This window comes from Fusarium redolens (assembly GCF_020744475.1).
Source record: "Fusarium redolens strain MPI-CAGE-AT-0023 chromosome Unknown BKA55scaffold_13, whole genome shotgun sequence".
Taxonomy (NCBI): domain Eukaryota; kingdom Fungi; phylum Ascomycota; class Sordariomycetes; order Hypocreales; family Nectriaceae; genus Fusarium; species Fusarium redolens.
In genome coordinates, this window is record NW_025763676.1 from 235,527 (window position 1) to 263,139 (window position 27,613).

At 47.8% G+C, this 27,613-nt stretch overlaps 13 protein-coding genes across 13 annotated transcripts; 6 read left to right on the forward strand and 7 right to left on the reverse strand.

Annotated features, from left to right (window-relative positions):
- Positions 1–16: 16 nt before the first annotated feature.
- Positions 17–1,782, reverse strand: BKA55DRAFT_517918 (major facilitator superfamily domain-containing protein; the record flags this gene model as incomplete). The annotated part of the gene is made up of 5 exons (XM_046188226.1): positions 17–143; positions 198–597; positions 648–1,279; positions 1,328–1,450; positions 1,499–1,782. 5 exons carry the CDS (start codon positions 1,780–1,782, stop codon positions 17–19), a joined length of 1,566 nt encoding a protein of 521 aa, XP_046046244.1.
- An 811-nt stretch (positions 1,783–2,593) lies between these two features.
- BKA55DRAFT_740606 (uncharacterized protein) lies at positions 2,594–3,379 on the reverse strand (the record flags this gene model as incomplete). The annotated part of the gene is made up of 1 exon (XM_046201450.1): positions 2,594–3,379. One exon carries the CDS (start codon positions 3,377–3,379, stop codon positions 2,594–2,596), a length of 786 nt encoding a protein of 261 aa, XP_046046245.1.
- A 22-nt stretch (positions 3,380–3,401) lies between these two features.
- Positions 3,402–4,229, reverse strand: BKA55DRAFT_542043 (uncharacterized protein; the record flags this gene model as incomplete). Its single annotated transcript, XM_046190451.1, has 1 exon — positions 3,402–4,229. The coding sequence occupies one exon, from the start codon at positions 4,227–4,229 to the stop codon at positions 3,402–3,404; it is 828 nt and encodes a 275-aa protein (XP_046046246.1).
- A 677-nt stretch (positions 4,230–4,906) lies between these two features.
- On the forward strand, positions 4,907–7,452 carry BKA55DRAFT_104135 (uncharacterized protein). Its single transcript, XM_046184685.1, has 7 exons — positions 4,907–5,032; positions 5,083–5,209; positions 5,266–5,321; positions 5,378–5,506; positions 5,559–5,875; positions 5,928–6,793; positions 6,850–7,452. Exons 1-7 carry the CDS (start codon positions 4,980–4,982, stop codon positions 7,354–7,356), a joined length of 2,055 nt encoding a protein of 684 aa, XP_046046247.1. The 5' UTR covers positions 4,907–4,979; the 3' UTR covers positions 7,357–7,452.
- On the reverse strand, positions 7,306–9,082 carry BKA55DRAFT_104156 (Rieske [2Fe-2S] iron-sulfur domain-containing protein). Its single transcript, XM_046184686.1, has 5 exons — positions 8,524–9,082; positions 8,176–8,474; positions 7,950–8,122; positions 7,676–7,901; positions 7,306–7,620 (listed from the first exon to the last, which is right to left on the reverse strand). The coding sequence occupies exons 1-5, from the start codon at positions 8,849–8,851 to the stop codon at positions 7,435–7,437; spliced, it is 1,212 nt and encodes a 403-aa protein (XP_046046248.1). The 5' UTR covers positions 8,852–9,082; the 3' UTR covers positions 7,306–7,434.
- Positions 9,083–9,488: 406 nt separating this feature from the next.
- On the forward strand, positions 9,489–11,560 carry BKA55DRAFT_692980 (uncharacterized protein; the record flags this gene model as incomplete). The annotated part of the gene is made up of 6 exons (XM_046199853.1): positions 9,489–9,547; positions 9,612–9,631; positions 9,683–9,851; positions 9,899–10,881; positions 10,931–11,095; positions 11,148–11,560. The coding sequence occupies 6 exons, from the start codon at positions 9,489–9,491 to the stop codon at positions 11,558–11,560; spliced, it is 1,809 nt and encodes a 602-aa protein (XP_046046249.1).
- Positions 11,561–11,866: 306 nt separating this feature from the next.
- Positions 11,867–12,911, reverse strand: BKA55DRAFT_575680 (uncharacterized protein). The gene is made up of 4 exons (XM_046193403.1): positions 12,444–12,911; positions 12,324–12,381; positions 12,105–12,268; positions 11,867–12,054 (listed from the first exon to the last, which is right to left on the reverse strand). The coding sequence occupies exons 1-4, from the start codon at positions 12,597–12,599 to the stop codon at positions 11,899–11,901; spliced, it is 534 nt and encodes a 177-aa protein (XP_046046250.1). The 5' UTR covers positions 12,600–12,911; the 3' UTR covers positions 11,867–11,898.
- On the forward strand, positions 12,911–14,679 carry BKA55DRAFT_648812 (major facilitator superfamily domain-containing protein; the record flags this gene model as incomplete). Its single annotated transcript, XM_046197257.1, has 6 exons — positions 12,911–13,280; positions 13,333–13,603; positions 13,673–13,783; positions 13,830–14,238; positions 14,287–14,477; positions 14,609–14,679. The coding sequence occupies exons 1-6, from the start codon at positions 13,035–13,037 to the stop codon at positions 14,677–14,679; spliced, it is 1,299 nt and encodes a 432-aa protein (XP_046046251.1). The 5' UTR covers positions 12,911–13,034.
- A 386-nt stretch (positions 14,680–15,065) lies between these two features.
- BKA55DRAFT_518528 (glycoside hydrolase superfamily) lies at positions 15,066–16,796 on the reverse strand (the record flags this gene model as incomplete). Its single annotated transcript, XM_046188276.1, has 1 exon — positions 15,066–16,796. One exon carries the CDS (start codon positions 16,794–16,796, stop codon positions 15,066–15,068), a length of 1,731 nt encoding a protein of 576 aa, XP_046046252.1.
- Positions 16,797–17,195: 399 nt separating this feature from the next.
- Positions 17,196–19,230, forward strand: BKA55DRAFT_619964 (general substrate transporter). Its single transcript, XM_046196753.1, has 2 exons — positions 17,196–18,411; positions 18,461–19,230. Exons 1-2 carry the CDS (start codon positions 17,418–17,420, stop codon positions 19,087–19,089), a joined length of 1,623 nt encoding a protein of 540 aa, XP_046046253.1. The 5' UTR covers positions 17,196–17,417; the 3' UTR covers positions 19,090–19,230.
- Positions 19,231–19,469: 239 nt separating this feature from the next.
- On the forward strand, positions 19,470–21,060 carry BKA55DRAFT_575683 (fungal-specific transcription factor domain-containing protein). The gene has a single exon (XM_046193404.1). It carries the CDS (start codon positions 19,495–19,497, stop codon positions 20,998–21,000), a length of 1,506 nt encoding a protein of 501 aa, XP_046046254.1. The 5' UTR covers positions 19,470–19,494; the 3' UTR covers positions 21,001–21,060.
- Positions 21,061–21,629: 569 nt separating this feature from the next.
- BKA55DRAFT_692986 (uncharacterized protein) lies at positions 21,630–22,364 on the reverse strand (the record flags this gene model as incomplete). Its single annotated transcript, XM_046199854.1, has 2 exons — positions 21,630–21,851; positions 21,921–22,364. The coding sequence occupies 2 exons, from the start codon at positions 22,362–22,364 to the stop codon at positions 21,630–21,632; spliced, it is 666 nt and encodes a 221-aa protein (XP_046046255.1).
- A 1,067-nt stretch (positions 22,365–23,431) lies between these two features.
- BKA55DRAFT_596149 (uncharacterized protein) lies at positions 23,432–26,794 on the forward strand (the record flags this gene model as incomplete). The annotated part of the gene is made up of 3 exons (XM_046195905.1): positions 23,432–23,518; positions 23,604–24,212; positions 24,803–26,794. The coding sequence occupies 3 exons, from the start codon at positions 23,432–23,434 to the stop codon at positions 26,792–26,794; spliced, it is 2,688 nt and encodes an 895-aa protein (XP_046046256.1).
- Between the last annotated feature and the right edge of the window lie 819 nt (positions 26,795–27,613).

Consider the following 27,613-nt stretch of genomic DNA (forward strand, 5'->3'; position numbering starts at 1 on the left):
GATAACCTGATCAACATTAAAAACCGTGAACATTGCTGTCCTTTGTCCATCTTCTGAATGTCTTGCCATAGAAATAGAAGACTGCCCCCAAGCCGCACCAGAGAACTGTAAGTCCCATGTTGGTCATGAAAACAGGGATGAATCTTCTCAAGCTGTTAGCAACGGACCTTTCGCAGATAGAATAGGTGATAACTTACCCTGACTTGATGGTCCATGGGGTGACGAACTTGCCCATACCATAACCCCAAAGACTCTTGTTGACCGTAATAGCAACGAACAGTGATCCGGTGACTGGCTTGTAGCAATCCACTGCGTATGTACTAGCGATACTAGGAAGGGCAGCAACTTGGATGCCAGCTGATGAGTAGCCCAGGACGGCAATGACTGGCCACGGCCAATGCCTTTCGTACCCGATCGAGGTAATTACATTGCCGAAGATCATGACGATGATGTAGGGAATCATCGCTGGTAGACGCATCTCTGGTTCTCGAATACCGCCGTTTCGTGTTGTTGCTTTTGCGGAAACCCAATCACTGAAGGGGCCTGCTGTGACGAGTCCGATCAAGGCACCGACGAGGATAGAGAAGTTGAGGAATCCTGGGATCATTAGCGTATGTAATCGGGCATTTGAAGAGTTAGAAGCTTACCGATGGATTGAGAGCTCATGTTGTATGGAGGAGCTGCAAACACCTGAGACTGGGTGAGGTTGAGAATCAGGAAGTTACTGCAACTCCAGCTGACCACGAAAGAAGCAAAAAGTACGATAGGATAGGCGAAGAGTCTCCATGGGGTCCAGATATCCAGAAGAATATTTTGGAGAGGGGCTGAGTTAGGCTGGAACAGTCGCCACTGCAACTTTGAAGGGGTTCCTTTACCCAAATGCGCGTCTGCAGCAGGTTCACCTTGGGTTTGTTCAGGCGTTCCAACAGTCTTCTCCATATCACCATGGGAATGCGAAGGTTTGTCCTGAGTTGTATCAACAGGCTCATTGACTCCACGCTCAGCCTCAATCGAGTCGATGCGCGCCCACTTGGTCTCAGGAAAGCCGAAAATACCGAGGACGATTGACAGCGCAGTGACAGCGACATTAAGCCACCAGAAGTTCTGCCATCCAGTGCGGTCTGCCATTGGACCAGCGATGATTGGCGCAACCATGAGTGAGCCCATATAGACAACCCAGTATAGCGCGTTCCATGTTCCGCGGTCGTGGAGGAAGAAGATATCGGCGATGACGGCGGGTTGGAGGATCTCAGAGGGTCCGGCTCCTATTCCGTTGAGACTGTAGATGTTAGTAAAGGCCTTGGAAGAGTTTTGGAGGTAAACTTACACACAGGCTCCCATGAAGATGCCGTAGGTGGATGCTTTGGCACGAATAATGTGGCAGGCGAGGCAGATCACCTGCGAAGCAAGATATACAGGTCGACGACCAAAGGAAGTAGAGATAGGTGCCCTAAAAAGGTCAGTAACGGGTATTTACTCTTCAGCAGCCGATAATTACCAGAAAAAGTTACTAAACCCAAGAATAAGGATGGTAACCCCCGTAAACTGAATAACATCCTCAAGGGTACTATTATAAGCACGAATCAAGTCAGGAAACATAGGCGCAAGAGCAAGCGGCGCGAATCCCTGAGTGAACGTCATGGTTGAAACGCAAAAGATTGCAGAGAACTTCCAGAAAGGGGACCAGTTGAGGGGGTCATGAGGATCTTGGGAAGGCTGGGGAACGAGGACTTGATCCGACTCTTTGGCTCTGACATAGTGTTCTTTGCCAACGTCTGTCATGATCTCCGTTCCAGGGAGGACTTCGATGTGAAGTTCATCCTGGATGGTTTCACGTGCCTGTTGAAGTCAGAAGGAGTTTGTGTACGTGGTGATGGCTACTAACCTCTTGAGTAGGCATTCTTGCGGTGATGCACGTGTTCAGTATCAGTCGCTTGTGTAATTCCCGATATTCTGATCTACCAGTAAACTCGACATAATCGCTCTCTATTTATCTAAACTCGTTCTATAATCTTTATCACTATCACAACCTCGATGATCCCATCTCCAACATCCCCAAACGCCTCGGATGACTTAATTGAGCTAGCTCCCTCCTTTATCTGTATTAAGCTATGAGATCCAGCGCCCGTAGGATCTCGGTAGAGCCCTTCGGCAAGTGGCCAGCAAGGGTTGATGAGGGGATCTTCTGCTAATCTAATTTCTATCGGCGTGATGGACCCGAATGAGAGGACGTACGGGGAGATGGCGGGGTAATAGAGTTTGCGGAGTAGTTAGCGCCGGCAGTTAGTTACTCAAGTGAGTGCATACCAAGCTGTTTTGGTCACTATTGATGCTAAGCGAGCTTTATTGTATAGATCTGTCCCAAATTCTATTATGATGCTTGTGAAGTATTTTATTTATAGTATATTTATACAGTAATTTTCAGTTGTCCATAGACTGCTCGAGTTCAGAAGGCGCCAGAAAGCGTAGAAGCAATTCCGTGGATGATAATGAAGAACGCTCTAGATTCACATGCTAACCGTGCTATAGAAAGGGGCTGTCCATTTTCAGAATAGGCTTAGAGGTTGCATCCTCAGATCGGCCATCCCACATTCTAAGATCCTAGTCTATCTCGGATAGCCTCCATAAGCAATGCGTAAGCGGCGTCATCAAAGTCGACAGTCTCTTCCTCTGGTGCCCAGCCCTCGCCATCCGCATCCAAGTCCACATCTCTATTCGAATCCCATTTACTCCAAGGAGAGTCAAGTGCAACGTCATACGAAACGTATTGCATCCGTGTCTTTCGCTTTTGCACCAACCCCGTGCCATTTAGATACTTCCCCAGTGCTACCTTTTTCGATTTGTCATGGCGTGTTTGATAAGAGTCCTGCATACCAATGCCGAGCTCCTCTGGGTCAGTGCATGCGAAGTATCTGTGGCGATTGTGACCAAAAAGCCAATTCATCTCACCCTCGCCGATCTGTGCGTACTCTTCTTGTTGCAAGATAGCCTCCGAGGTGAGAAATGGGCAATCGCCATCTCCCTCTCCCATGACGAACTTCTTGAGTCCTGTCATGCTCACCCTCCATCCTGACAGCACGTGATGCCATCTTGTACTATACGATCTATCTTCAGTGACCGGCGGCAGCCACTGCCCCCTCACTGGTAAGCCGTCACGTACTGTGCGGGTGACTGGATATCCGTCAACTGTCAGAGGCCCATATTGCTTGGCTCTATGCAAGATAGGACATTCGTAAAGATAGAGCTCTTCCAGTCCACCGCTTTTATTGCTTGTACCTAGGGATGCAATCCAATCTGTCTGTCTCTTGTCAGTGAAGATATAGTGCCCAAGGGCCAGAACCTTGAGGATTGGCAAGGCCCCTATCTCGGTAAGATCCATTCTGAGGAACCACCCCCAGTAGTCAGTGTGGAATAGTGATAATATCTGTAGTTTCTCGACCACACTGGGTGAGAGCCATTGTGAGGGTAAAGATTGGAAGAATGCGCCTCTGAGCACAGTGGAGAGAGTCGTGCCTCCCAAGCCCGTACTTTTTCCCGATTAAGAATTTCAAATCGATCAAGGTCGGTAGCTGGAGAAGTTTGTTCCAAGCCTTCGATTCGATCAGTCTGGGGTAGTTGAAGGTAACAAGATTCGAGATAGTAAGCTCTTTGATCTTCAACGGTTGCCCTGACGGTAAGACGGGGTCATTGTGTGCGTACTGCAGCTCATCGTTCCCTTCCTGTACGGGGTCGCAGCCGAAGACGTTGTTCTCATTCTCCTCTTCCCACAGCCCCGTAACGGCCTGGGGAATAGTATCTATGATTATGTACTGACACCACAAATCCCCTTTCGTAACGAGCCTCCCAAGTGGCATCGAGAATTGGCTGTAACGGAAATGAAGGCAAGTCAGATTTTGGAAGAAGCGCACATGGCCGAGAGTGTCGAGAAATTCGTCAAAAAGCCAAAAGGACTCATCGCCGTGCTGAACGTCTGGGTTCTCCTCGCTGACGATTGTCACCTCTTTGACAAAAGTTCTCAGTGTATCAGAAAGTGCAATCTCTTTGAAGTGTTTAGAAGATTCACCTTCGGGCATGAGTCTCAGGGACTCGAAGGCGTGAATTGTCGCCGCATAGTTTAGCTTTCGAGACACCAATCTTGAGCGAAGCTGATCCTGTCTGGATATATGAGAGCATATCAACAATAGTATCTCAGCTGGGAGACGAATGTCAGCGCTGGGAAGGTCTTCCATGATAATGGTCGCTGTCTGGGTTCCAGTGATCAAGGGCGGAGGTTTTTGGAGGCGCAGGCTTTGTAATAGAAAACTGGAAGGGGTTGTCTCCTGTTCTTATCACCGAAAGGAATGAGTTTATGTTTACAAGTGCAAGGTTCAGACTGGTGCGTACAATAGTGGTGTGGTTGATCAAGTCGGTAATGGTTAGTGAAAAGGGTTGCGTTATCTTTCTCGTTGACACGTTGAATAAAGTTCTCTTAAGAGACTTGACCTTTTAAGCATTTCAGAACACAGTAAACCCACGCCACCTCTAGCCTGTTAGTACCAGTGTCAGACAAGAGTATTCTGTGTTCTGGGCGTCCGAATTTACAGAACACTGGCACAATATGAGGCTTCTATCCAGATCGAACATGTTAAAACTCGGCTGATTAGTACAAGGCGGAACAAGCGTCGGCTCTCAGTCACATAGGGGAACATGATGCACGGTATCGGTAACGTCCAGTGTACCATGTCACTGACATATAGTGACAGTGGTAAACTGCGTGTTCTGCGCAATGTCTTTATCAGAGTGAAATGCCCATGGCGGGTTCCAAGCTTGAGCGCTGTTTTGATTGGTTCGGAGTTGCCCGTCGCTCTGAGATAAGCTATCCCAGCGATAACCGAGTCGCCTAGTTCTCCGTTAGTCGACTAGCTCACATATAACACATTCCCCGCCTCCTAACCCAGACTTTCATCATCATCAGTTCATGTTCAACTGCTGATGGTGCAATGGAAGATACACGACCTAACAAGCGCGCACGACAAGCTTGCGAGCCATGTCGGTTAGTTTCTCACGTCATTGAGGCCATCTCATGGTTAATAACGGTTATAGTCGCAAGAAATCTAAATGCCCTGGAGAGAAGCCCATATGTTCATATTGCGAACGCCTTGGTCAAATATGCGTATATGAATCAAGCTCTGATGGCCAAGGTCAACGCGCTCGTTCGGACAGATCATTGGTACGTCAACAATTGATAAGCACATCTGTCAGCCACTAATATTGGTCATCTGGAAGGAGCTTCGGATGGAAACTTTAGAAGAGAAATTGGACTTGTTTATCGACCGCCTTGAGTAAGTGATGATACGAGGTGTAATAGTTGATATGAGGTTTAACAGATGCGTCTCAGTCCTGTGATCAGAGATTCCCGTCGATGCTCAGCTTCGCAGCACGGAGGAGGTCATACACCGAGTTCGATGGTCGGCATTGATGAGATGGCAGAAGCGATTGAGGCTGGAGAGCCTAGACAAGCTCCAAGGCAAGAAAATAACTTTTTCAAATATGGAATACAGCCTGACAAAACATTATAGCCCATCGTCACTACTCGATTCCCGAAGCGATGAACTAGCATCTCTCTATCTAACCTGGCTCCATCGGCAACCTTTGGTCCTCTTCAACGCCGAAACATTTGCAGAGTCACTACCAGGTAGGGAAGCAGAGCTGATCTTGGCACTACAAGCATTATGTCTTCGATTTCCTCCTCGGCTATTGGATCAGCAATATTGCCAACGTCTCCACGCCATGGCTCAAGCATCAAGGCAAATTGTGATGAACAAAGCCTTCGATAGCCAGGTAGACTGTTCCGTTTTACAGACGCTATGTCTTCTAAGCCTTTTTGAACATGCAGGTATGATATCACAGGTCCATGCCGTCTTGGGTATGGCTGATTAGAGAACCAGAAGGAAATACTGTTCAAGCAGGGCTATATCTCAGTACTGCGATCCAGTTACTAAGCGGGATTCCGAAAGGGAGCTTTCTCGGTGACGCTGTCGAATTCAACAACTGCATTCGAAGCATCTTCGTGCTTTATCACTTACAGGGCAGTGTTTCCTCCAGCGTATGGCCTACCGCTATGTCACACGGGGAGGACTCTTCCCTTGGCACAGCGACGTGCTCGGCATGGTTGCTTGCGCCGGAGCAGACTGTACCATGCGATATGGATCGGGGCATTATGAAATACACCACGCCTCTTGCTCAAGTATGGCGAGCAGTCAGAGCCTATGCCTCTCGTCGTGTTTTCTCGGACACGCTACCCCCCTGGAATCCGCGTTCCGACTATTCACAAGTTACATATCGTCATCTCGAGATCGATTGTAGTGTACCACTTAAATACCGATTCTCTGCTAATCAGATTGACAAGCAGACTCCAGAGTCCTTGCAACAAAACAGGAGCTATTGGGGTCCTTATCTGTTCACCCAATTCGTCTATGCCTCCATTCCCGTTATCTTGAATCACCCATTTCTCTTGTCAATGCGACTACGACACTTTCGACACACTATGCCTCAGTCATTTGTTAACAGCTCTTTTGATGCGATAACTCGACACATTGGATGGATCATGTATCATCTTGAAGTACTGGAGAAGATGGATTACCGAGTGTCTGACCCGACGTTGGCACATATTGTTGTGGTAGTTGCCACAATTCATTTACAGCATAGCTTTGTTGAAGACCTTAACCTACGAGAGAAGGCTCAGGTCGGATTCGAGAAGTGCCTTGAGTTCTTAAGGTGCATGGGTCTGACATGGTATGGTGTTGCTGTCATGGTAAGCCACTACGAGAGTGTTATAGGGACAAAACAGAATACTAATCACAATTAAAGCATGAAAATCTCCAGAAACTACAACAGAGTATACAAGTTGTATCTCTAGCCAGCGACGAGCTTGGGCTGGAAAGCCCGATACAGCAAAAGTTCACCATCGATACTAGACTTCTCTGGGATGTTCTATCTTATGAACAAGCTGGTAGGCCAGATGCACGTGCCGATGAGTCTATTTACAGCGGTTCATCATCAACGCATCAGGATGCGGCAAGAGGTGGGAACGAGTCTGGTGATGGGTATGATTTGGTTGGATCAGCTGGTATCATCGGGCACAAGACTGTTCCAAAGGACACGCCACTCTATGCTCCGGGTGAGGGCGAGATTGTAAGCCCTATCCGAGGTCGTATCCCATCCGATGCTTCGGGATTGCTAGGGTCTCTGCAACAGAATATTCAGGAAGGGTTTGGATCGGCTATGGAATCGGATAACATCTTTCCACAAGTGCACGATTTTGGAAGGGCCATTGACGAGTGGTTGAGCCTTGATTGGGGAAATACAATGCTTTAAAGTAGTGAGACTGGCTATCACATTTTCTGTACATGTATTACTTGCGTGCTACAAATATTGGTAACTAGGTCAAAATTATCACCACTTGAGGCTATCAGACCCAGCACATGCTTCCAGTTTATTGCAGAAATCAATGTCGTCCTGCCCATTCCCGGACTGCCCATTCTTCGGTGCAGCTGACCAGATCTCATGCCCCTCAGACTCTTCCTGCTGATGATGTTCCATGACCAGTTTCCGCGTAGTTTCCTGGAAGAAGAGAGGGCCCTGATTAGAGGCCTTATTAGCACAGAAAATCATGGACTTCAAGGTCGGCTCGTACCTTTTCTACTCGAGGGTGCAGTTCACCATTGACAAATATGCCAGCGTTCAAGTTCTTCTGCGCCGCATTGCAGAGATCCTTGTCTTCCTTGAGAATCTGCTTGAAGCAGTCGCTGATCTCGTTAAACTCCTCGTCTGAGGCATTGTTGCCTCTGTAGACCTCGTACTCCATCTTGGTCTGCGATGCGGAGATGGGGATGCAGCGCATAATGTAGAAGAAGGTAGGCCTGCAAATTAGGAAGAGGTTGCAAGTCGGGTGGGTTTAGTTTACTTACGAGATCGTAATGGAGGCATTGGGATAGTAGAAAGTACTGTAGATACCCATGCCGTCTTTGTCTGGCTTATCGACATTGAAGTGCTGTATATGACCACCTGCAGTCTCAACCCAGTATTTTGACAGATCGGTGAGGGCATTGAGGGCAGGGTGTCCAGTAGGACAGTGGTAGCACTGTCATCGTTGTGTTAGCACCGGATCTGATGGGAAGTGTTGAAAAGACTCACTTCGTTGTAATTATCTGCCAAAGTCTTCCAGTTATAGTCGCCAATCATTTCCCACTGATGATCAAAGTGATAAGCTTCCATGTCGAATGGCTGAAGGCGCGGTTGAGTGTCAACAGCAGCAAAGTCGTCCTCCCAAGCGACAGTGGGAGTAGGGCTGGAGTCCATGTTGATCCAGATGAAACCGAGTTTGTCGATATGCACGTGTATTGGGTACAGGTTATTGGTCGACTTGTCGAATGTTGGAACCTCTTGGTATTTTGGAGCCTTGGCCAATTTGCCATCAAGTCCATAGGACCAGCCTTTGACTGTTTAGCATCTCGCATGCATGCACCGTGAATATAAGCTTACCATGATACTTGCAAGATAGAATATTCACTCTTCCTGCATCTTGCTCTACCAGCGGAAACGCCCGATGCCGACAAACATTGTGATGAGCCCTGATCTCGCCTTGTCGGTCTTTGATCAAGAAAAAGGTAAAGCCAGCCTGGGTTATACGCAAGAAATCACCTATTTCAGTGAACCTCGCCTTGTGTGATACGACTATCCATTTCTTGGAAAAGATTGCTCGTCTTTCCAGTTCATACATGGCTGAGGAGCGGTACCACGACGCAGGTAATGCCCGGGCAGTCTGGGGCTCAGCCTCCTTCGTTGTACCGAAACTGAACCAACGACTCATTGTGATTTGTGAGAGTAACTAAGTTGGAGCGAAGCAATCTGGTATTTCGGCAGAATGAGGATTAGGTTTGGAAGGTAACTATCCTGTCGTGCATGATAAAACTCGTCTATGAAACCAAGCCTCTAGTCAGGCCCTTATACCTCTTCTAATTATCGTGCAGCCCACGTGCATGATTTGTCTTTCTCTCTAAACTGATCCAATTCGCATTTTGTTTACTCCGCAATTTTCATCCATTGATCCCCCCTCCCCCCAACTTCCCACCATGGCACACTTCCCTTTGAGCCAACAACACTAGCGTCAATCATGATTTCTCACTCGAGCCCTGAACACGGCCCGTTTTCCGTACCCACAGCATCTGACCTTGTGATACGGCCTTATCTCAACGCTAAACCCTTTCTATCTTCCGCTCTGATTGTCTCTTCCGTACCCACCCAGACTCGGACCGCTTCCGGCTGTGTGTGCGTTCTTGTGAGAATGCCATGATAAGCAGTGGTTTGTAAAGATGTGTTGCTGGAATCTGTTCAGAGGCTTTAGTGCTACTAGTATAATTCGTTCTCAGAACTGATAGTAGTAGTCGCAGTCGGAAATCTCAATTGTCAAGTCAATTTTATCTTGCCCTTTCGAAAATATGGTAATTATGTCGGCCGAACAACAGCAAAAGCCGAATCATATCCGTTGCACGATCATCGGAGCTGGGTAAGTAGTACCATTGTCGTTTGCACTCTATCAGTAATTAGATTGGCTGATTATTTCGAATTAGAGTGTCTGGTATTCTAATGGGTAAGTTACTTGCCACTCCCTCCACCGGAAGACTGCTCTGACAGGCCCTAGCATACAAGCTAAGGCAGCATCTCAATGACTATGTTGACTTTCGGATCTTCGAAAAATCGCCAGATCTCGGAGGAACGTGGTTCGAGAACAAGTATCCCGGCTGCGCCTGCGACGTCCCAAGCCATTGCTATCAATATTCCTTTGCTCCAAACCCTTCTTGGTCCAAATTGTTAGTTGCCAACAGTTGAATCCGTGCTCAGTGCTAACCCGACCAAGCTACGCATCATCTGATGAGATACAGGGTTATCTAAAGGGAGTTGCTCGGCACTTCAATCTCGAGCGGTATATATCCTTCAACACCAAGGTGATCTCAGCACGCTGGTCCGAAAATGAGAGTACCTGGACTGTACAGTTGGAAGATGGGTCTCTGATCACATCGGAGATACTGGTCAATGCTGGCGGTATACTCAATCATCCTCAGATTCCGAACATTGAGGGGCTCTCCGACTTTACTGGTCCGTTACTGCATACAGCATCATGGGATCATTCGATTGACCTCCGAAATAAACGGGTTGGCGTAATCGGCGCCGGAGCCAGTTCGATCCAATTAGTCCCCTCGATTCAGCCTCTGGTTCAAGACATGAAAGTATTTATCCGCACGCCTTCCTGGATTGCACCGCCAGTAGCTCTGCCCGACCCCAATGCGACGAACTACACTTACAGCACAGAAGAGAAGACTATTTTCGAGGTAAAGAAGGACATATATCTTGGTACCAGAAAGGGATTGGAGGATCAGTTCAACGGAATGTTTCGAATCTTCCTCAAGTCGAGCCCAGAGCAGAAGAGAACACGTGCCATGTTCGAGTCCCGCATGAGACAGCTGATCCCTGATAAAGACCTCCAGAAGAAGCTGATACCTCCATTCGAGGCGGGTTGCCGGAGAATCAACCCCGGAGAGGGCTTCCTTACCGCTTTGCAAAAGCCAAACGTCGAGCCAGTCTTCGACTCGATCGACAGAGTGACTCAAGGTGGCATCGTGGCTGGTGAGAAGGAGTATCAAGTTGATGTGCTTGTGGCGGCTACAGGATTCAACACGACCTTCAGACCTCGTTTTCCAATAATTGGTCGGAATGGTATCAACCTTCAAGATTTATGGCAAGAAGATCCAGCATCCTATTTGGGCGTAGGTGTTGCGGGCTTTCCCAATTACCTCATTTTTTTGGGACCAAACACTCCAATCTCGAATGGAAGCTTGATGGGTAGGTAACCAAGGTATCGCCGTTGGTAATAATTTACTGACCTTTGAAGGTTCTGTGGAAGCGACCGCTGACTACTTCATTCGTATCCTTCACAAAATGATTCGCCAGCGTGTCAAGTCCTTCGAAGTGCGAGTTGATGCTCAAAACGACTTCAATACTCACACCCAGAAGGTTATGCAGGACATGGTATGGACTGGGACATGTCGAAGTTGGTGTAAGTCATCCTCCTCTGCCACTGTCGTCACAGCAAGCTCACCATCTTCCAGACAAACAAGGAACAAACGGAAAGGTGACCGGACTCTGGCCAGGTAGCTCTCTTCATTACATCCAGGTACTGGCAGAAGATCGCTGGGAGGATTATGAATGGACCCATGAGTCGGGGAGGTATAGCTATTGGGGTCATGGACTGTCGTGGATTGAGGAACCTGATCTGGACCCATTGGGCGCAACAAAGCAGGATATGGTTGAGGCAATGACAACGCTGCCAAAGAAGGACTCTGACTTGAGCTTTTATTTGTGGGAGAGCAGTCCTTTACCGGAAAGTAGTTTTGCAGATGGGCTCTCGGAGGAGAGAGTGCAAGATGGTGGGCACTTGGCATGGAAGGAAGCCTTGCATGCCACTACGACTTCGGATGTTGATAAACATGCTACGGTAGCTTGCATCACTGTGCCTGTTTAAGAGAATAACAGATCTTTACAACAAGAAGCCATGGTTCAAACAAATTCAAGTTCAGTGACAATGTGGCGTAGTGAATGTTTTCTGAAGGTTGGATAAGAAAATATAGGGCTTGGTGGTTTCTCAAGTGGTGATTTCTTCATTTACCCAGAGTCATACTTAACGCTCTAGCATATGCGTATTTCCGTTAAATATGAAAGCATGTCTCAGGGCTTGGTAGGGTTCAATATAAATCGTAACACTAACCGATTTATCGTGGCCAGTCACGGTAAAGACTACGGAGCGCTGTCAATTACGTGTGACTTAAGGTACTGTCAACAAAGACTGTATTATCTTGCTATCTACAACTTTGCGCGAGGCTTATAGCTCCATAGCATCGGTAATGGTCCGTCGGGCCCATACACAGGATCATCCTCTGGCATCTCTACTTCTTTGATAGTATCCAGAAACACGGTAGAAGGTTTCTTTCCCATTTCATTCCGCCACTTAGGACAACCCTACAGATCATTAATAATTCATCACCTACAAGGGCAGAAGGGAATCAGACCTTTGGGTATACACCGATGTACCTGTAATCCGAAGAGCTTTCGAGGGATGAATGGGCTGTTCCGGCGGGTAGGACGACAACATCTCCTGCCTTGACAGGGACCTCTGCACCATTCCCGCGTTGAATCTTTCCTAGTAAGAGTGTTGAAGAGCCCTGAAAGATGCCTTGATATTCTGATGAGAGTACTGCCTATAGCGGCATGATTGGAAAGAGACTCACCGTAGCATTCATGGCTGTTGGGATGGAAATGGCGAATGGCAATATGTCCCCAGGTTCCCTAACCATGACTTAGCTTAAAAAAACAGAGAAACGAAAAAACCGAAAAGAATCATGACATACTCTCTTTTCCCAATGGTGCGTTGTCAGAAATTGCGTTGCTGTCTCCTCTGTTCGCGGATGAGGTAGCACATCGCGATACACAAGGATCGGAAGTCGGCTGTTAGGCGCGTCTTCAGTCCGGGGAACAAGGTAGCACTCAACGCTTGAACTCATCATGGTAAAGTTAGCCGACTCTCGCAATCAACGCCCAACACTCATCATTTATCGCCATCTTAACTTAGATACTTTACCTACCCCGCGTTTGTTGATAGGAAGTGCCCAGGAACACGGGCCGCTTCCGTGTTTGCGGGGTTGATTAGGATCAGGTGTCCAGTTCTGGGCTTGATAGCTTAACTTTGATAAGGAGAGGAGGCGGTCCGTGGTCCGGAGGCTTGTAACTTGCATTGGATTAGGAAAGGTTATCTTGTTAGTGTGTTGATAGGAAGAGGTGAGGCTTGCGCGAATGGAAGAGCTGTGATTAGAAAGGACTTTGTAGATAAATCACGGTTCTGCGTCCTAGCAGTCCCCACCAGTCTCAAGATTGCAATCCTCATCAATCATAATACCATCTTTGAAACTGTTTTTCGATCCCCTTTCCTTCAAGCAGTTATCATGCCGACCCACCAAGACAACACGGATGCAGTATCCATTGCCGAGAAGCAGGACGGCAAGATGTTCGAGACATCCCTCGACCACGTCCCAAGTCATGCAAACGGAACAGTCGCAACTATCGATGGTATTGATCCTGCGACTCTACACAACGACGAAGTGATCACTCAGGCGATCCAGGCCATTGGCTTCGGCAAGTTCCAATGGCAGCTAACCTTCTCCTGTGGTTTCGGTTTCCTAGTCGACCAGGTCAACACCATTACATCTCCACCCCTGAAGCCCAAACTGACTATTAACCCAGATGGTACTTGTCTCTATTAGTCTTGTCACGCCTCAAGCAGCCATGGAGTTCGGTCCTCGATACGCAACTCTCCTATCTGCATCTTCGTATGCTGGCTTACTCGTCGGTGCTCTGTTTCTTGGTACACTGGCCGATAATATCGGTCGCAGATTAGTCTGGCAGGCATCTATCTTTGGATGCTCCATCTTGACCACCATTGCTGCTTGTTCACCTAGTTGGGCTGCCTTGAATGTCTTTGTGGCTTTGATTGGATTGTTTGCTGGCGGCAACCGTAAGTCTAGTCCTCATAAGCCGTTTGATTACAGCCTTCGGCAGTTGCTGATCTTAGAACTTGATACAGTGGCTATCGATTTGACCCTTCTGGCGGAAGCAATTCCCCAAGAATGGTCATTCATCCTTTCAAGTCTCGCTGGAATCTGGGGCCTCGGGAATGCTGTCACGGGACTTATTGGTAATTGCCCAATCGCCTCGTTAGTACCTTCACTGACCTTTCACAGCCTGGCCTCTCCTCGTCAACTTCGGATGTCCCAGCGGCTCAACCCCCGACAATTGTAGCCGCGGCGATAACATGGGCTGGCGATACCTTTATATTACGCTAGGTGGACTATGCCTCGTCATGTCGCTTATCCGAGCTTTCGTCCTACGATCCCTTGAATCTCCCCGCTGGCTCGTATCTTGTGGAAAGATGCAAGAGGCCGCCGAAGTCATCAACCATATCAGCAGAATGAACAAGTCAGATTATCACGTCACTGGTGATAACTTCCTGCAGCCTGAGCAGGAGAAGGCTGATGGTGAGGTGAGGTCCTGGCGTGCGAATATTGATCGAGCTTCAAGACTCTTTTCTGGTGCTAAGCAGATACGTTTGATGGTTGGTCTCATTATGATCTGGGCTCTAATCGGAATTGCGTAAGTCTGGCTCTACATATCCCATGCCATATAACTAATAAGAGACAGATATCCACTTTACACCATCTTTCTACCATACTATCTAGCAGCTCACGGTGCCAACTTTGGCGAAACAAGTAACTACATCACATATCGCGACTGGACCGTCTCCTCAATCGTCGGTATCTTCGGCCCCCTCCTCAGCACAATCCTCGTATCATCACGCTACTTCAAGTCCAAACGCTCAATGCTCTTAACCGGTATCATCTGCGCCGCTTTCTGCGGTGCATTCACCTCCGCCAGAACAGCAGCACAGAACCTCGCATTCTCATGCATGATCAACTTTTCGCTCAATGCTCTTTATGCTATTGTTTACTCTTATACGCCTCAGGTTCTTCAGGTTCAGAATCGTGGGCTTGGTATGGGGTTGCTTATGGCGGTGGGGAGGATGGCGTCGCTTAGTGCGCCGTTCATTGCGACCTTTGCGGATGTTACGACTTCGGCGCCGATTTGGGTGGCGTGTGCTTGTTTTTTGGCCATTGGATTGATTGCGATGGGTCTCCCGGCGGATACGAGACCTTATGTATCGAAGAAGATTCAGCAGTCCAGTGTCTAAGTGATTATTGGTATTCGTTAAGGGCTGGAACGAATCCTTCTCTGATAAATATGAGGGCCATGAGATACATCCTTATTTGAAATATTTATCACGTTGTTAGCAGTGAAGCATGGAGCATACAGTCATGTACAACGGTGGAGCTCCTCCTCGACACATGAAAGTGCAGGGTAAAACATTCGTCCAGCGATCTTTTATCTGCAAAGAAAGTCCTAGCCAAATATAATAGGCCAGATCACCATCCAGCATACACCACTCCCTCATATCCCTTCAACACAATCCCATTCTCAAATGTATCCACATTCTTCCCCAGCAACTTCCCTCCCCAAGAACCCTTCACCTCAACCTTCTGATCCTCCTCCGAAAAGTTCAGCAAAACAAGTGCTTTTCTTCCGTCGTAACTCGTCATAGTATACGCAAAGACCTCCTCACTATCCTTATACTCATCCAAGATGTCAAACCTTCCATACACAAAAACATCCTTCTCCTTCTGTCTCAACTCCAGAACCTGCCTCCAGAAGGCTAAGACGCTATCGTCGTCTTTTTCTTGCTTGGCAACGTTCCACTCGTTGTAATCGTCGTTAACGCGCATCCAAGGTTTATCGCTGGAAGTGAAGCCTCCATTTCGGTGGGCGGTCCATTGCATAGGCAATCTACCGTTATCGCGAGCCTTGAGTCTCATTTCTCTCATGATATCTGACATATCAACCCCTGGTCCTCTCTTCTTGAGCACACTGTTGTAATAGTTCAACCCCTCGACATCGATGTAATCCTCAATCTTCCAAGATTCAGGCACATTAGCCATGCCAATCTCTTGACCTTGGAGAAGAAACAACGTTCCACTGAGTGTACCAAGGTAAATCGCCAGCATCTTAGCTGCCTCTTTCCGGAACTGAGGCTTATCGGATCCATATCGCGAAAGAGAACGTCCAGAGTCGTGGTTATCCATGTAAACGGAGTTCCAGCCGTCAAACTTTGGCATAGCACCTTGCCACCGACTAGTAATAGCTTTGAGCTTCGAAAGTCGAAAGTCATCACGTTCGTATTTATGATTAGGACCAAAGTCCATATCAACAATATCTCCCGTGAATAACATGTTCAGCTCATGTCTGTCCTTGGCAACATAACTAGCAACGCTCTCCTCATCCTTTGTGAAGCCTAGTTCTCCGACTGTCATGCAGTCATACTTGTCGATAACTTTCTCTCGCATCTCCTTTATATACTCGTGCATACGTGGACCGCTAGCAAAGTATTTATCGCCCGGTTGAAACTCGGCATCCGGTCGAGTGACAGGTGCGTCAGGAAGGTCAGGGTGCTTCGACATGAGATTCATTGAGTCAATGCGGAAGCCGTCTGCGCCTTTGTCAAGCCAGAACTTCATATCGTCGTATGTAGCCTCGCGCATGTCGTCGTTGGCCCAATTAAGATCAGGCTGCTCGGGGAGGAAGAGTGAGAGATAGTATTGTTCTGTCGTCTTGTCGTATGTCCAGGCGCTACCACCAAAGATGGAAGCCCAGTTGTTGGGCGGTTTGCGATTACCGTCGGCGTCGAATTTTGGATCGCGCCAGAAATACCAGTCTCGTTTTGGCGATGTCTTCGATGATCGTGACTCTTTGAACCATTCATGCTCATGGCTGGTATGATTCACCACAAGATCGAGCAAGACCTTGATACCCCGCTCATGACACCCTTCGATCAGCGTCTCAACATCTTCAATCGTACCGTACGGACGATGAATGTCGCGATAGTCTGAGACATCATAGCCCATATCATGCTGAGGACTCTTGAAGATAGGCGACAGCCAAATAGCTGTAGCGCCTACTGAACGAATGTAGTCAAGCTTTGAGATGATGCCAGGCAAGTCACCCAGCCCGTCACCGTTGGAGTCAAGAAAGCTAGCTGGGTAAATTTGATAGACAACTGCTTCTTTCCACCATTGTCGATCGGGAGGGGTTGAAGCTGACATGATGTTTTTTGGTGGCGCGGTCTGAATGTTGTAATGGTGAAATTACCAATTTGTGTCTGAGGTTTCTTATACCCGATTGTTACTTCCCGGTCCGACAATTCTTGTGTTCAATAATTCTCATGTAACATCAAGGAAGAGGATCGGGTGAATTCATGACTTGACTTCTCCATGTCGATCTCGTGCCCTTTCTCTCTGGGCTGAACTCTCAAGGCTGAATTGTGATTTGTTGATGGCTTACCCGAGACCTGAGAGGTGCACCAATTCCATCGGACCGACAATATCACCAATAATTGTCTTCTCCAAACGCACGGTCCTGTTTTCTCCAGACATCCCAGGACCAATAGAAATTCAACCATTTCACCCATGGACCCAGTTTCTCGATCTGGCTGTGAGGATGGTGACATGCTAAAGTCTTCTCGGCCGATGAGATGGGGCGATTTTTCGCTCTCGCTGTTCCCCATGGGGCTCCATCCATCAGAAAATGTTCAACGTCTCTGGGGATAATTCTCCAAGTCTAATACTCATGAATTAACATATAATCCTGAGGGCATTCCCTCTGAATAACCAGCAGATCATCACCACACTCTCAATCATCTCAGTCACCCTCTACACATTCTCACAATGACTACCAAGGTTGAAGCCATCGCGACAGTGTCTGACCATGTCGAAAAGGCACCAGCCACAGACTCAGTCGCCATCCAAAAGGCCATTGACGCTCAAGACCTCACACCCAAGCAACAATACCAGCGTCTCTGGTCAAACCTCAAGAAAGACAAGCGCTTCGTCCTATGGTCCATCTACATCATGTCCCTGGTCTTTGGCTGGGGTTATGATTCTGGTCTTTCAGGTGTAGCTATTGCTTTCCCCGAGTTCCGCAAGGTTTACGGCGAGTACTACCAAGTCGGAGATCAATATGTCATTCCGGCGCTTTGGCAGTCTCTTTGGAACGCTGCTAGCACTATTGGTCAGATCTTTGGTGCCTTTCTGGCTGGTCAGTTTGCGGACTGGGTTGGTCGCAAGGCTGTTCTATGGACGGCTGTCGCTCTATCTATTTCATCTTCTTTCGCACTGGTCTTTGCTCCCAGTCTTCCCATTCTATTCGTCTCCAAGCTTCTTCTTGGTCTTTCCGTCGGTCTCTCAACCGTCACGCCTCCTCTGTACGTCACAGAGAATGCACCCGCCGCTCTTCGAAGCTCTCTCAGCTCCCTCACCAACGTCATCATCGTCCTGGGTTTCTTCCTTTCCTCCATCACTGGCTGGGGCTCTTCCAAGATCAAGGGCGAATGGAGCTTCCGACTTGCCTTTGTCATGACATTCCTTGTCCCTACTCTCTTCGCCATCGGTCTTCCTTTCCTGCCAGAGTCACCTGTTTGGTATGTCAAGAAGGGACGAGACGACGATGCCCGAAAGGCTATCTTCAAGCTTTACGGTACATCTATTGATGTTGAGGAGAGACTTGAGTTCATCAAGTCTGAGCTTGAGGTCACTGCTGGTGAAGCCAATATGGCTAAGCAGACTAGCTGGAAGGCTATCTTCTCAAAGGAGCACCGAAGCAGAACTCTTATTGCTGTCATGGGACTCCAGTCTCAGAACTTCTCTGGTGGATACTTTGCGAGTAAGTAACCAGGCACTCTGCCTACTGATTCGGATATTAACTGTTGTAGACACATACCAAACCTACTACTTTGAACTCATCGGACAATCCGACCCCTTCGGCCTCACTGCTATCTCCTCAACCCTCCAATTCCTCTCCAACTGCGTTGCCGTCTGCGTCTCCGATGTCCTCCCCCGTCGAAAGTCCCTCATCGGAGGCGGTACACTTCTCTGCTGCTGGTCCATCATCATCGCCGGAACTTCCCTCGCAGGCACCGCCAACCGAGCCGCCAACACCGCTCTTCTTACCTTTATGATCACCTGGTCGATGCTTTATACCGCGACAGTTGGATGCTTCGGATGGGCTGTCGCTCAGGAAACGGCTGCTCAGGCTACACGTCCCAAGACTATTGCTTTCAGTCTTGTTTGCCAGCAACTTACCGCGCTTATGCTATCTTCCGTCTTTCCCTTCTTCATCAACCCTGATCAGCTCAACTGGGGCGGAAAGGTCATGTTCTTGTTTGTTGGCGCTGAGGTCTTCATTCTGGCTACACTCTTTTGGTTCCAGCCTGAGACGAAGAACAGAACTTATCATGATATCGATTGCCTGTATGCTGAGGGTGTTCCTCCCAGAAAGTTCTCCGAGTTTGTTGTCAACGATGGAGCTGTTGTCCGAAAGCCCAGTGTGGAGAAGGAGTGATTAGGCTAGCAGGTGTTGAGAATGTGATGGGGGCGATGCTCTCAAATATCGTGGATGGGCGTCGCTGGGATTGGAGTTTGCAATTTGGTCGTCTTATATGGAATGGAGAAAATGAAAAACTTTATAGTGTTTGAACATGATCACATATCAAATGAACCTCCTCCTCCTTTCGCCAATGGTTCTTCTTATGAAGGCATTTGATGGCCATATCTCGTAGTAATATCCCCGCCGTTTTGGCTCTATGAGCCCATTCTGGAGCAGTTAATGCGCTAAATTCAGTGGATCCAGTGGCGTCCAGCCATGACGAAGTCCTCTGTTGTCCGCATTTATATAAGTTAAAACCCAACCCCCGCAAACTCCAAACCTTGTCGCAACTGATGCGCTATCCTTCCAATTAATCGAGCCATGTCCTGTCCAGCGCCATCAAAGCCATCAAAAGTCAGGCAGGCGTGCGATGTCTGTCACAAACGAAAAATCCGCTGCGATGGCTGCCGACCATGTCATAACTGTCAAAATTTGGATATAAGCTGTACCTATTTGGCGGTACCTAAAAAGACTGGACCGAAAGGACCGCGATATGCGCGAAGGCCCAGACAACTACCTGCAGCGACAGCATTTTCATCTCCTACCAGCCCTGAGAATGACTTCCCTGGTACCAATTCAACCACCACGGCATCTCCACCATGTCCGAAGCAGTTCTCAGAGTCACCTCAAATGACGGATGCGGTTATTCGATGGTGTCTCGATGCATACTTCAAGCATAAATACCCACTTACTCCAATTCTACATCGCCCTTACCTCGAGCAAACACCAAGATCAACTGAACAATACGGCTTAATAACAGCATGTTGTGCTGTCATAGCTCTCTCGCCGGAAATATTACCGCCCTGCCCTGTCGAGGACAATTTCACGATTCCATCGGCAGACTTTTTGATAGCGGAAACTCTTCGCGCAAGAGAGTTTTGTAATGTTATTGAGCATCCGTCTTTGATGCACATTCAAACATCATTCTTTCTCCACGCCTCGTTCTTCTCGATGGATAAAGACAATTCGGCTTGGTATTATCTGCAGGAAGCTATAACAATGCTTCAGACGTTGCGTTTACATGAGGAGACAACCTACAGCGATGCAAGCGATCCGGTCTTTGTGAAGTACGCTCAGCGAATGTTTTGGGTGCTCTTCATCACTGAGAGAGCTTATGCATTGCAGAGGAATCGCCCAATCAGGTTACAAGACACGTTGAAGCTTCCGGAGGTTGACCCGACGTCCTCGGAAGCAGAGATCTTGCGCGGCTTCCTTGATCTTATCTCCCTGTTCCGTCCATTCGGTCAGGACTTCATCTCGCAGTGGAACAGTCCAACATCATCCACTTCGACAGATTTCGCAAACCTGTTTCGATTGCAGCATCTTCTCAAATACGCGCTTCCGAACCCTTCAAATCACTCCCAAGTTCAGCAAGCAGATCTCCTCATATCGCGTCAATGGCTCAAGATCGTCGTCTGGAAATTGTGCGCTTCTAAAAGGGTTCTTTCCACTGCGAATAGCGAAGATGTCATGTCGTTGCACTACCCTGCCAACATAGCACGCGACATCGTGTTGGTGTCACAATTAGTGCCAACACAAGCCTTTGAGGCCAATGGCATCGGAATCGTCGAGAAGGTGTTTGATGTTGGCTGCTCGCTGGCGGATCTACTATCGTTGGTACCGCTGGAATATCAGGGCTCAACTATGGATGTTGGCGTTATTGATACGCTTATGGAGACAGTGAAAATTGTCGGGACGAGATTTGGAGGTAGTTACCGGCATTTGGACATACTGGTTGACAAGGCGAGCGGATGCCTTCTTATGAACGTGGATCGAAGTCTTCCTCCACCAGATTATGACGATTCGGATAATATCAAGGAGATCTGACGTAGCTGATAATTTTCTATATATAAATAAGTACTTATATGGAAAGCAAACACTATTTAATCTCTTTATCATCTTATAGAGCGGCCCAAGGACTCATCATGATCCATTAACAGCTGTTCGATTTCTTGATATCGATTTTCAGAGGCCCACTCCAGAGCTGTTTTCCCACATTCATCCAGAAGGCTTGTGTCAGCGCCATAAGCAAGGAGAAGCCTTAATGTCGATGTATACCCCCTGTGAGTTGCATAAAACAAAGCCGATCCACCTTCTACTATATGTTCAGGTTCTTGCTCCATAGGAACTCGTCTAAACGCAGAAGAAAGTAGACGCCTTCTCGGTTCAGGCTTGCGAATGGCCGTGGCACTCGCATTGCAGTCAATTTTTCCAAGGTTCCTCATGACAGTCTTTACATTTTTTCAACGTATATTCACCTAGCTAAATTGGCTAAGTAGTTTGAGAACAAAGCAGATACTGTAACTCTAGATTGGATATCGTCTCTGTTCATCACAAAGGAATACCAATCGCTGTTTAGAGTGTGATAAAACTGACAACGATACTCTCAAAACCAGAACGCTATACATTGATCCTGTGGAAAGTACTCGAGCGTCAGGTTTGCAAAGCCGATATACTTAATCCTCCAACCTTGACTTGACAACCATGCTCGAAGATGAGCTCAGTGTACCGGTTCTAAAAGCGATGTCCCTCGGCTTGTTGATCTTGTCAAGCATTTTACTCCACCAACTCTTAAATTCACCAGTTAAGAAGTCCCGAGGAGGATACAAAGAGTTGGGGAGTCGGTACATGTCTTTTTCATTTGTCGTGTTTCCATTATCAACGGTGTTGTGGATGTTCTAATAACCAGTCAGTAAAAGACCTTCATCCGTTCAAAGATACATACTAGTCGTCCGCATTTAGCGAACGTTGCGTGCTTTCTTGACGAATTTCTTTTTGTAGGAAGAAAGATCGAATTCAATGGACATACAACAACACCCTAGGCGGATATAAAGGCTCTCTCTTTCGACCGGGCCATCTCGACGCGGGTGCTTAGTCTTCTGTAATTTCTTTTTCTTCTTTGGAAGAGGAGGTTTTGCGGCAGCATTTTGATGACGACAGTTGCGTTTGTTGGGTTTGGTTGTCTTGTTCTGGTCGTTTTGAGGTTGGGATCGGCAGTCTTGATGGTTGCTCGAGTATTTTGGGAGTTCGCAAGATTGCGACTTCAGGTCTTTCGTGTTGCTGGATTTTGTTTCATCTGACTTCTCGCACAGATCTATTGAAGAATCTCGACACATGCCGTTGAAACCGTGGTACTGGACTTCCTCGCCCAGGGAGGGGTTAGGCTTTTGGTCTTGAGGACCGACTGTCATTTTGCTGTTTGTTTCGGACCCTGGGTTACTGTCGTGTATGAAGATTCTTTGAAAGGAAGTGTAGGAGTGCGAAGGGGTGACAGGTGACATTTATGTATATTCATTAGGTCCCATCGAAGAATTTTTAAAGTTTTAGATGCGAATGTATTTCTGAATAAACCTTTTCTTAGAGAGTAATATGAAATCTACTTTGCCGCTCTATCATATTACAGGCTGATTTGGGCTCGTGTATCACCAGTAAGGTTTCTGTATGGTACATGGGAGCGCGATGGTTAGCTCGTGAGTTTAGAAGGCAACACTTCACCCCAAACTATAGGACGAGATGCAACACACAAGACTAAACTTTGGACAGCTGACACTTACAACACCGAAAATGACATTCTTTTCCACGATATCAAAACTTTGATACTTAAGAGCGAGCAAATGAACGAGTGATACACTCCCATCAGTTCAATATTTAAGATTAAATTCGAAGCTTCAAATCGGCATTACGTGTCCACATTGGGCTTCATTTCATGTACCTACCACAGCTCTACGTTTTACCTATGCCTGTCTCGCTGTGGACGTATGCAGGCACAGAAGAGGTCTAAGTGGCTGTAAAGATCAGTTCCTGACGCATCCTGTTGACTGGACTAGCAGCTCAACGGATGTCTAAGCCCCAAGCCCATATAATCATGCGGTATGAGTGAAAGGGGCAATAGGACCAGGTTTCTAGCCTCTGATAGGTTAAGTGATTGAATTGACTATCATAGGCACTTAGAGGGCCAGGCCACATGTTCGGTCCACATTTCCCAAAGGAGCGACGGAGTCAGCAAGAGGAATAGACAGCAAGTAACCAGTCGGCATACAGAAACGAGCCATTCCCATAAGATGAATCAGCGGAATTGATATGGCACTCCGTCCCTCCTTGAGGAAGTCTAGAAAATAACTATTGCGGAGAGTCGACTATTTAAACCCCAAGCACCCTTCCGTAAAGTTTGAAGACCAACACAATCTTGATCACTCTCAGCAGGTGCCGAGCGCCCATTTCACACAGAAACACATAATTCGGAACTCTTAACTTCAAGATGACAACCCCTAAGCCCAATATTCTTGTAGTCCTCACCTCTGCCGATAAAGTCCCCAAGACTGGAAAACAGATCGGATGGTACTTGGTAAGTAAAGACAGCCTCAATTAATCCTAATCACCACGCGAATGCCTATTAGTGAAGTTTGTTTACACCATGCTGATACATATAGCCCGAGCTTGCACACCCATTTCACGTTCTCAACCCTCGCGCTGAACTCATCTTCGCAACTCCAAAGGGCGGCGAATCTCCACTCGATCCTGTATCCGTGGAGCTTTTCAAGGATGATCCCGTGTGTAAGGACTTCCTCGAGAACCACGAGTCAGTTTGGAAGAACACTCTCAAGCTGAGCGACCTAGCTGGCCGTGCCTCGGAGTTCGATGCAATTTTCTACCCGGGCGGACACGGCCCGATGGTAGACCTTGTCCACGATGAGCACTCAAAAGACCTCCTCCGCGATTTCCACTCTCAGGACAAGATCATTTCAGCTGTGTGTCACGGGCCAGCTGCTTTTGTCAATGCAACTGCAGCATCGGGAGAATTGATCTTGAAGGGCAAGCAGGTCACAGGTTTCGATGACGTGGGCGAGGAACTGTTCAAGTTCACGGATGATATGGACTTTAGTCTTGAGAAGAGGTTGGGTGAAGCTAGTGGCGGCAAGTATGTGAAGGCCGATGAAGGTCCGCTTGCGGAGAAGGTTGTTGTTGATGGGAAGATGATTACAGGACAGAACCCAGCGTCGTCTAAGGGTGTCGCTGAGGAGATCGCCAAGGCGCTTGGAGTATATTAAAACACAAGTATTCAGCCTACATAACTAAGCTTAATGCACGAATAGAAATCCTTTACATATGAGAATAGATCTATCAACTCTTTATTTCACATCGATCCATGCGATTGAGAAATCCGCTGCTGGGTAAGCTCACACTCGAATTCAAGCTTATCTCCTACCGACCCAATCATGGTTGTTATCTCAAGCGATGTGGATCCCAGTTGCTACCAGGATCGGCTTTAAACAGCTTCTTCTAACTCCGATTCAATGGTTTGGAAGGATATTAGTGCTGACAAGGATCTTAACCCCCTCCATAACTTATCACTCCGAATATCTTGAAACCCGTTTAAATCGAGCTGAAATATGTTTGGAACCTTCTCTGCTTCGAACACACCGCCTCCGTCAAGAAAGGCCAAGCGCAATCAAGTATCAAAGGCTTGCGACTCATGCCGACTGCATCGCGTCAAATGTGATACCAATTACCCATGTCAAAATTGCTCAAAAAAGGGATTACACTGCAATAGCACTGCTAGACAGAATGCGGGATGGAATCTCTCTCGCGCCATGAGGTATAGACTTAAAAGATCCTGGCCCGCGCTGAGGTTGCTTGCCTGGCTGACACGAGCAACAGCGAGATAGATCGGCTGAGAGAACGAGTGAGAGAGCTAGAACGACAACTTAAGGATATGAGTATTCCAACGCCGCCAGATGAGGAGTTGTCGCGTTCCATGTCAAACGATTCGTCTCGGAGCTTGGTCTCACATAATAACGAGGGAGTTCAACTCGACACCACGACGGCCGTTCAGTCATCGGCTACCAGTACTCAATTCTACGGGCCGTCATCCACGTACTATTTCATCCATTGTATCAACTCGTGCCTTAAAGCTAGTGACTTGATCCTGAACAACGACCAAGAGACTCATAACTTGATACCCAACTCTGCAAGCAGGTCTATGGTGCAAGTGATCTGTACTCCCGATCCCGAGTCAGATGAACGCCAACCCTCGGGAAACTCGGTGCCGACCAGAGTCACACATGGGTTAACTGAAAGTACTTTGTCTGGGAGAGACTTGTCAGCAACTCAAGAAGCCTTCTTTCTTGACCTCTTCTGGGACTCATGGCACTGCTGCTACCAACTTCTCGACGAGGCAGAGTTCAAGGAGCACTACAAGTCACTATGGGATGAGCCAAACGGCAACACAAGAAGAGACTCCCCTCTTGTTGACATCGTCTTGGCCCTTTGTATGCAATTCGGCGTCACCTCGCTTCCACGTCAGAGTGATTACAAGGCAGAGATCAACTCTCGCGACGCAGCTGTTGCAGGCCGTTGGTTGTACCAACGCTGCCAAAGACTCATATCGTGTGACTTGGAGCGGCCTGCACTCGAGACCTTCCACTGTCAACTGTGGTCTGCAATTTACCTGGCCAATGCTTCTTACCAGAACATGGCTCAGAACATGCTCGGTGTTGCAGCGCGCACAGCGTATACACTGGGGTTGCATATTGACCTAGGAGAAGACCTACCCGTCAAAGAAAGAGAAATGCGGAAACGAGCATGGTGTATCCTATTTATGACTGAAACGAGATCCTGTATTCGTCTAGGTCGTCCTTGGGTTACCCAATCTCAACAGATCCTACCATTCTTACCTACTGGCGAACAAGGAAATGTTGCAAGTTGCGTTAATCAGTTGAGCTACACTACAGAGAGAGCGAAGCTCACCGAGATAGCCCGTTCGGCCTTTGACGACACGTTTAATCACCGATCCAGAGCCATGACTACAATGTATACTCCCGAAGCAGTCCCTCAATCTCACAGTCTTCCAAGAGCGCTTACTACTGGTATGGATAAGCTTCGCGCTTGGGCTGACGCTCTACCTCAGGTCTTGAAGACGGAGAGACGCTGTGGCGGGAGCCCTCTCTCCACTGACCTCTCGGAGATTGAGATCGAGACTTTTGCACCCATCTGGTTGCGAAGGCAGCGGTTGATGCTTGAGCTGTTCTATCATGAATTGATGCTCACACTTGGAAGGCATTGCATAAGCCAATCCTTGACTCGTTCTGATTACACTAAAGCCTGCTTGGATCCTCAAGCGGTAGAAGTAGCAGACCTTTCAGCTCTACACGCAGCAGCAACGACAAAGCTTTTGAATCAGGTGTACCAAGAATACGATATCTTGAATGGATGGTACGAGCCGTTCAACTGTCAATGGAACGCAGCAATAACACTCGTTGGCTATCTCTTGGCAAGTCATAACGATAGCCCCGTCACATCGGTCGCTCGGACGGCGCTCTCAGAAAGTATCACAGTGTTGGAAAGAATGGGAGAGTTCTTTGGCACAGCTTCAAGTGCGGCTGGGGTGATACGGACACTCCACCAGAAGCTCCACACATCGGTTGGAGTGCACGTTGCTATGGACAACAGCACCATAATAGCTGACCCAGATATCGACTTTGGCGAATTGGGGGCTTTAGACATGTCATTTGAGGGTATACTAGGGACTTTCGGCACAGATTCTGAGTTTGAGAGTCTTGGGTTTGGCATTGATGTGCAAGCTCTTCTAGCTAATGATGATGAGAATGCGGCTGCAGTATGATTGTCGCCAAACAGAACTGTCTAAGCTAAGCCCCAAACTTTGTAATGTTCTCCAGAACCGCGTCCCTCCATCCCAGTACCAAATCCTGTCTCTGACCCCTCGGTGATACCTCAACTATTGCCGGCAAGAAGTCAACCGCTCGCTGCATGTCGTCTTGCAGTGACGAGGTGTACTCGGTTTCCTCGAACAATGTGCAGCCCTTTCTTTACAACGCTGCTTGAAGACTTCCAATAATCTGTACTTTTCATCCAACGATTCTGAAGTGTCGATCCCGTTCCAGAGAAAGGAGCGCCTTGGGTTCCACTGAGGGTAGGGAACGACGCCAGCGAACTCCCAGTCAAGAATTCCTGTGGATTTTCCAGAAGAAGGGTCGAAGGTCATGTTGGCGAAGTGTAAATCTTTGTGAGCGAGTCGTAGCTTGACGTTGTTAAGCTCGTTGTCGTGTTTCGGGAGGGCGGCTACGAAGGCCTGGAGTCGGGGGATTTAATCGTGATGGGTTTGGATGAGTCGGATGTACTTGGTGACATGTGCTGTTATGTAGTCGACGTATTTTTTGTATGATCCTCCGATGTTAAGAGTATCCACTATCTCACCCTCAGGCCAAAGCGCCTAAATATCTGGAACTTGCCAGAAGGTCTCGTCCATAGGGGGCCAAGCTCAACTTCGCCATGCTCGTCGACAAGCAAGCCTCCAATAGCTTCCCATGAGAGTTCCTGGAGTTGGGTGAGGAAGCCGATGAGCTGGTCAGGAATTTTGTGTACCCATAATTAGCGATGTTAATTTGAAGTTGAAGGTGAGAGGAGAAGAAATAGTCGCGCA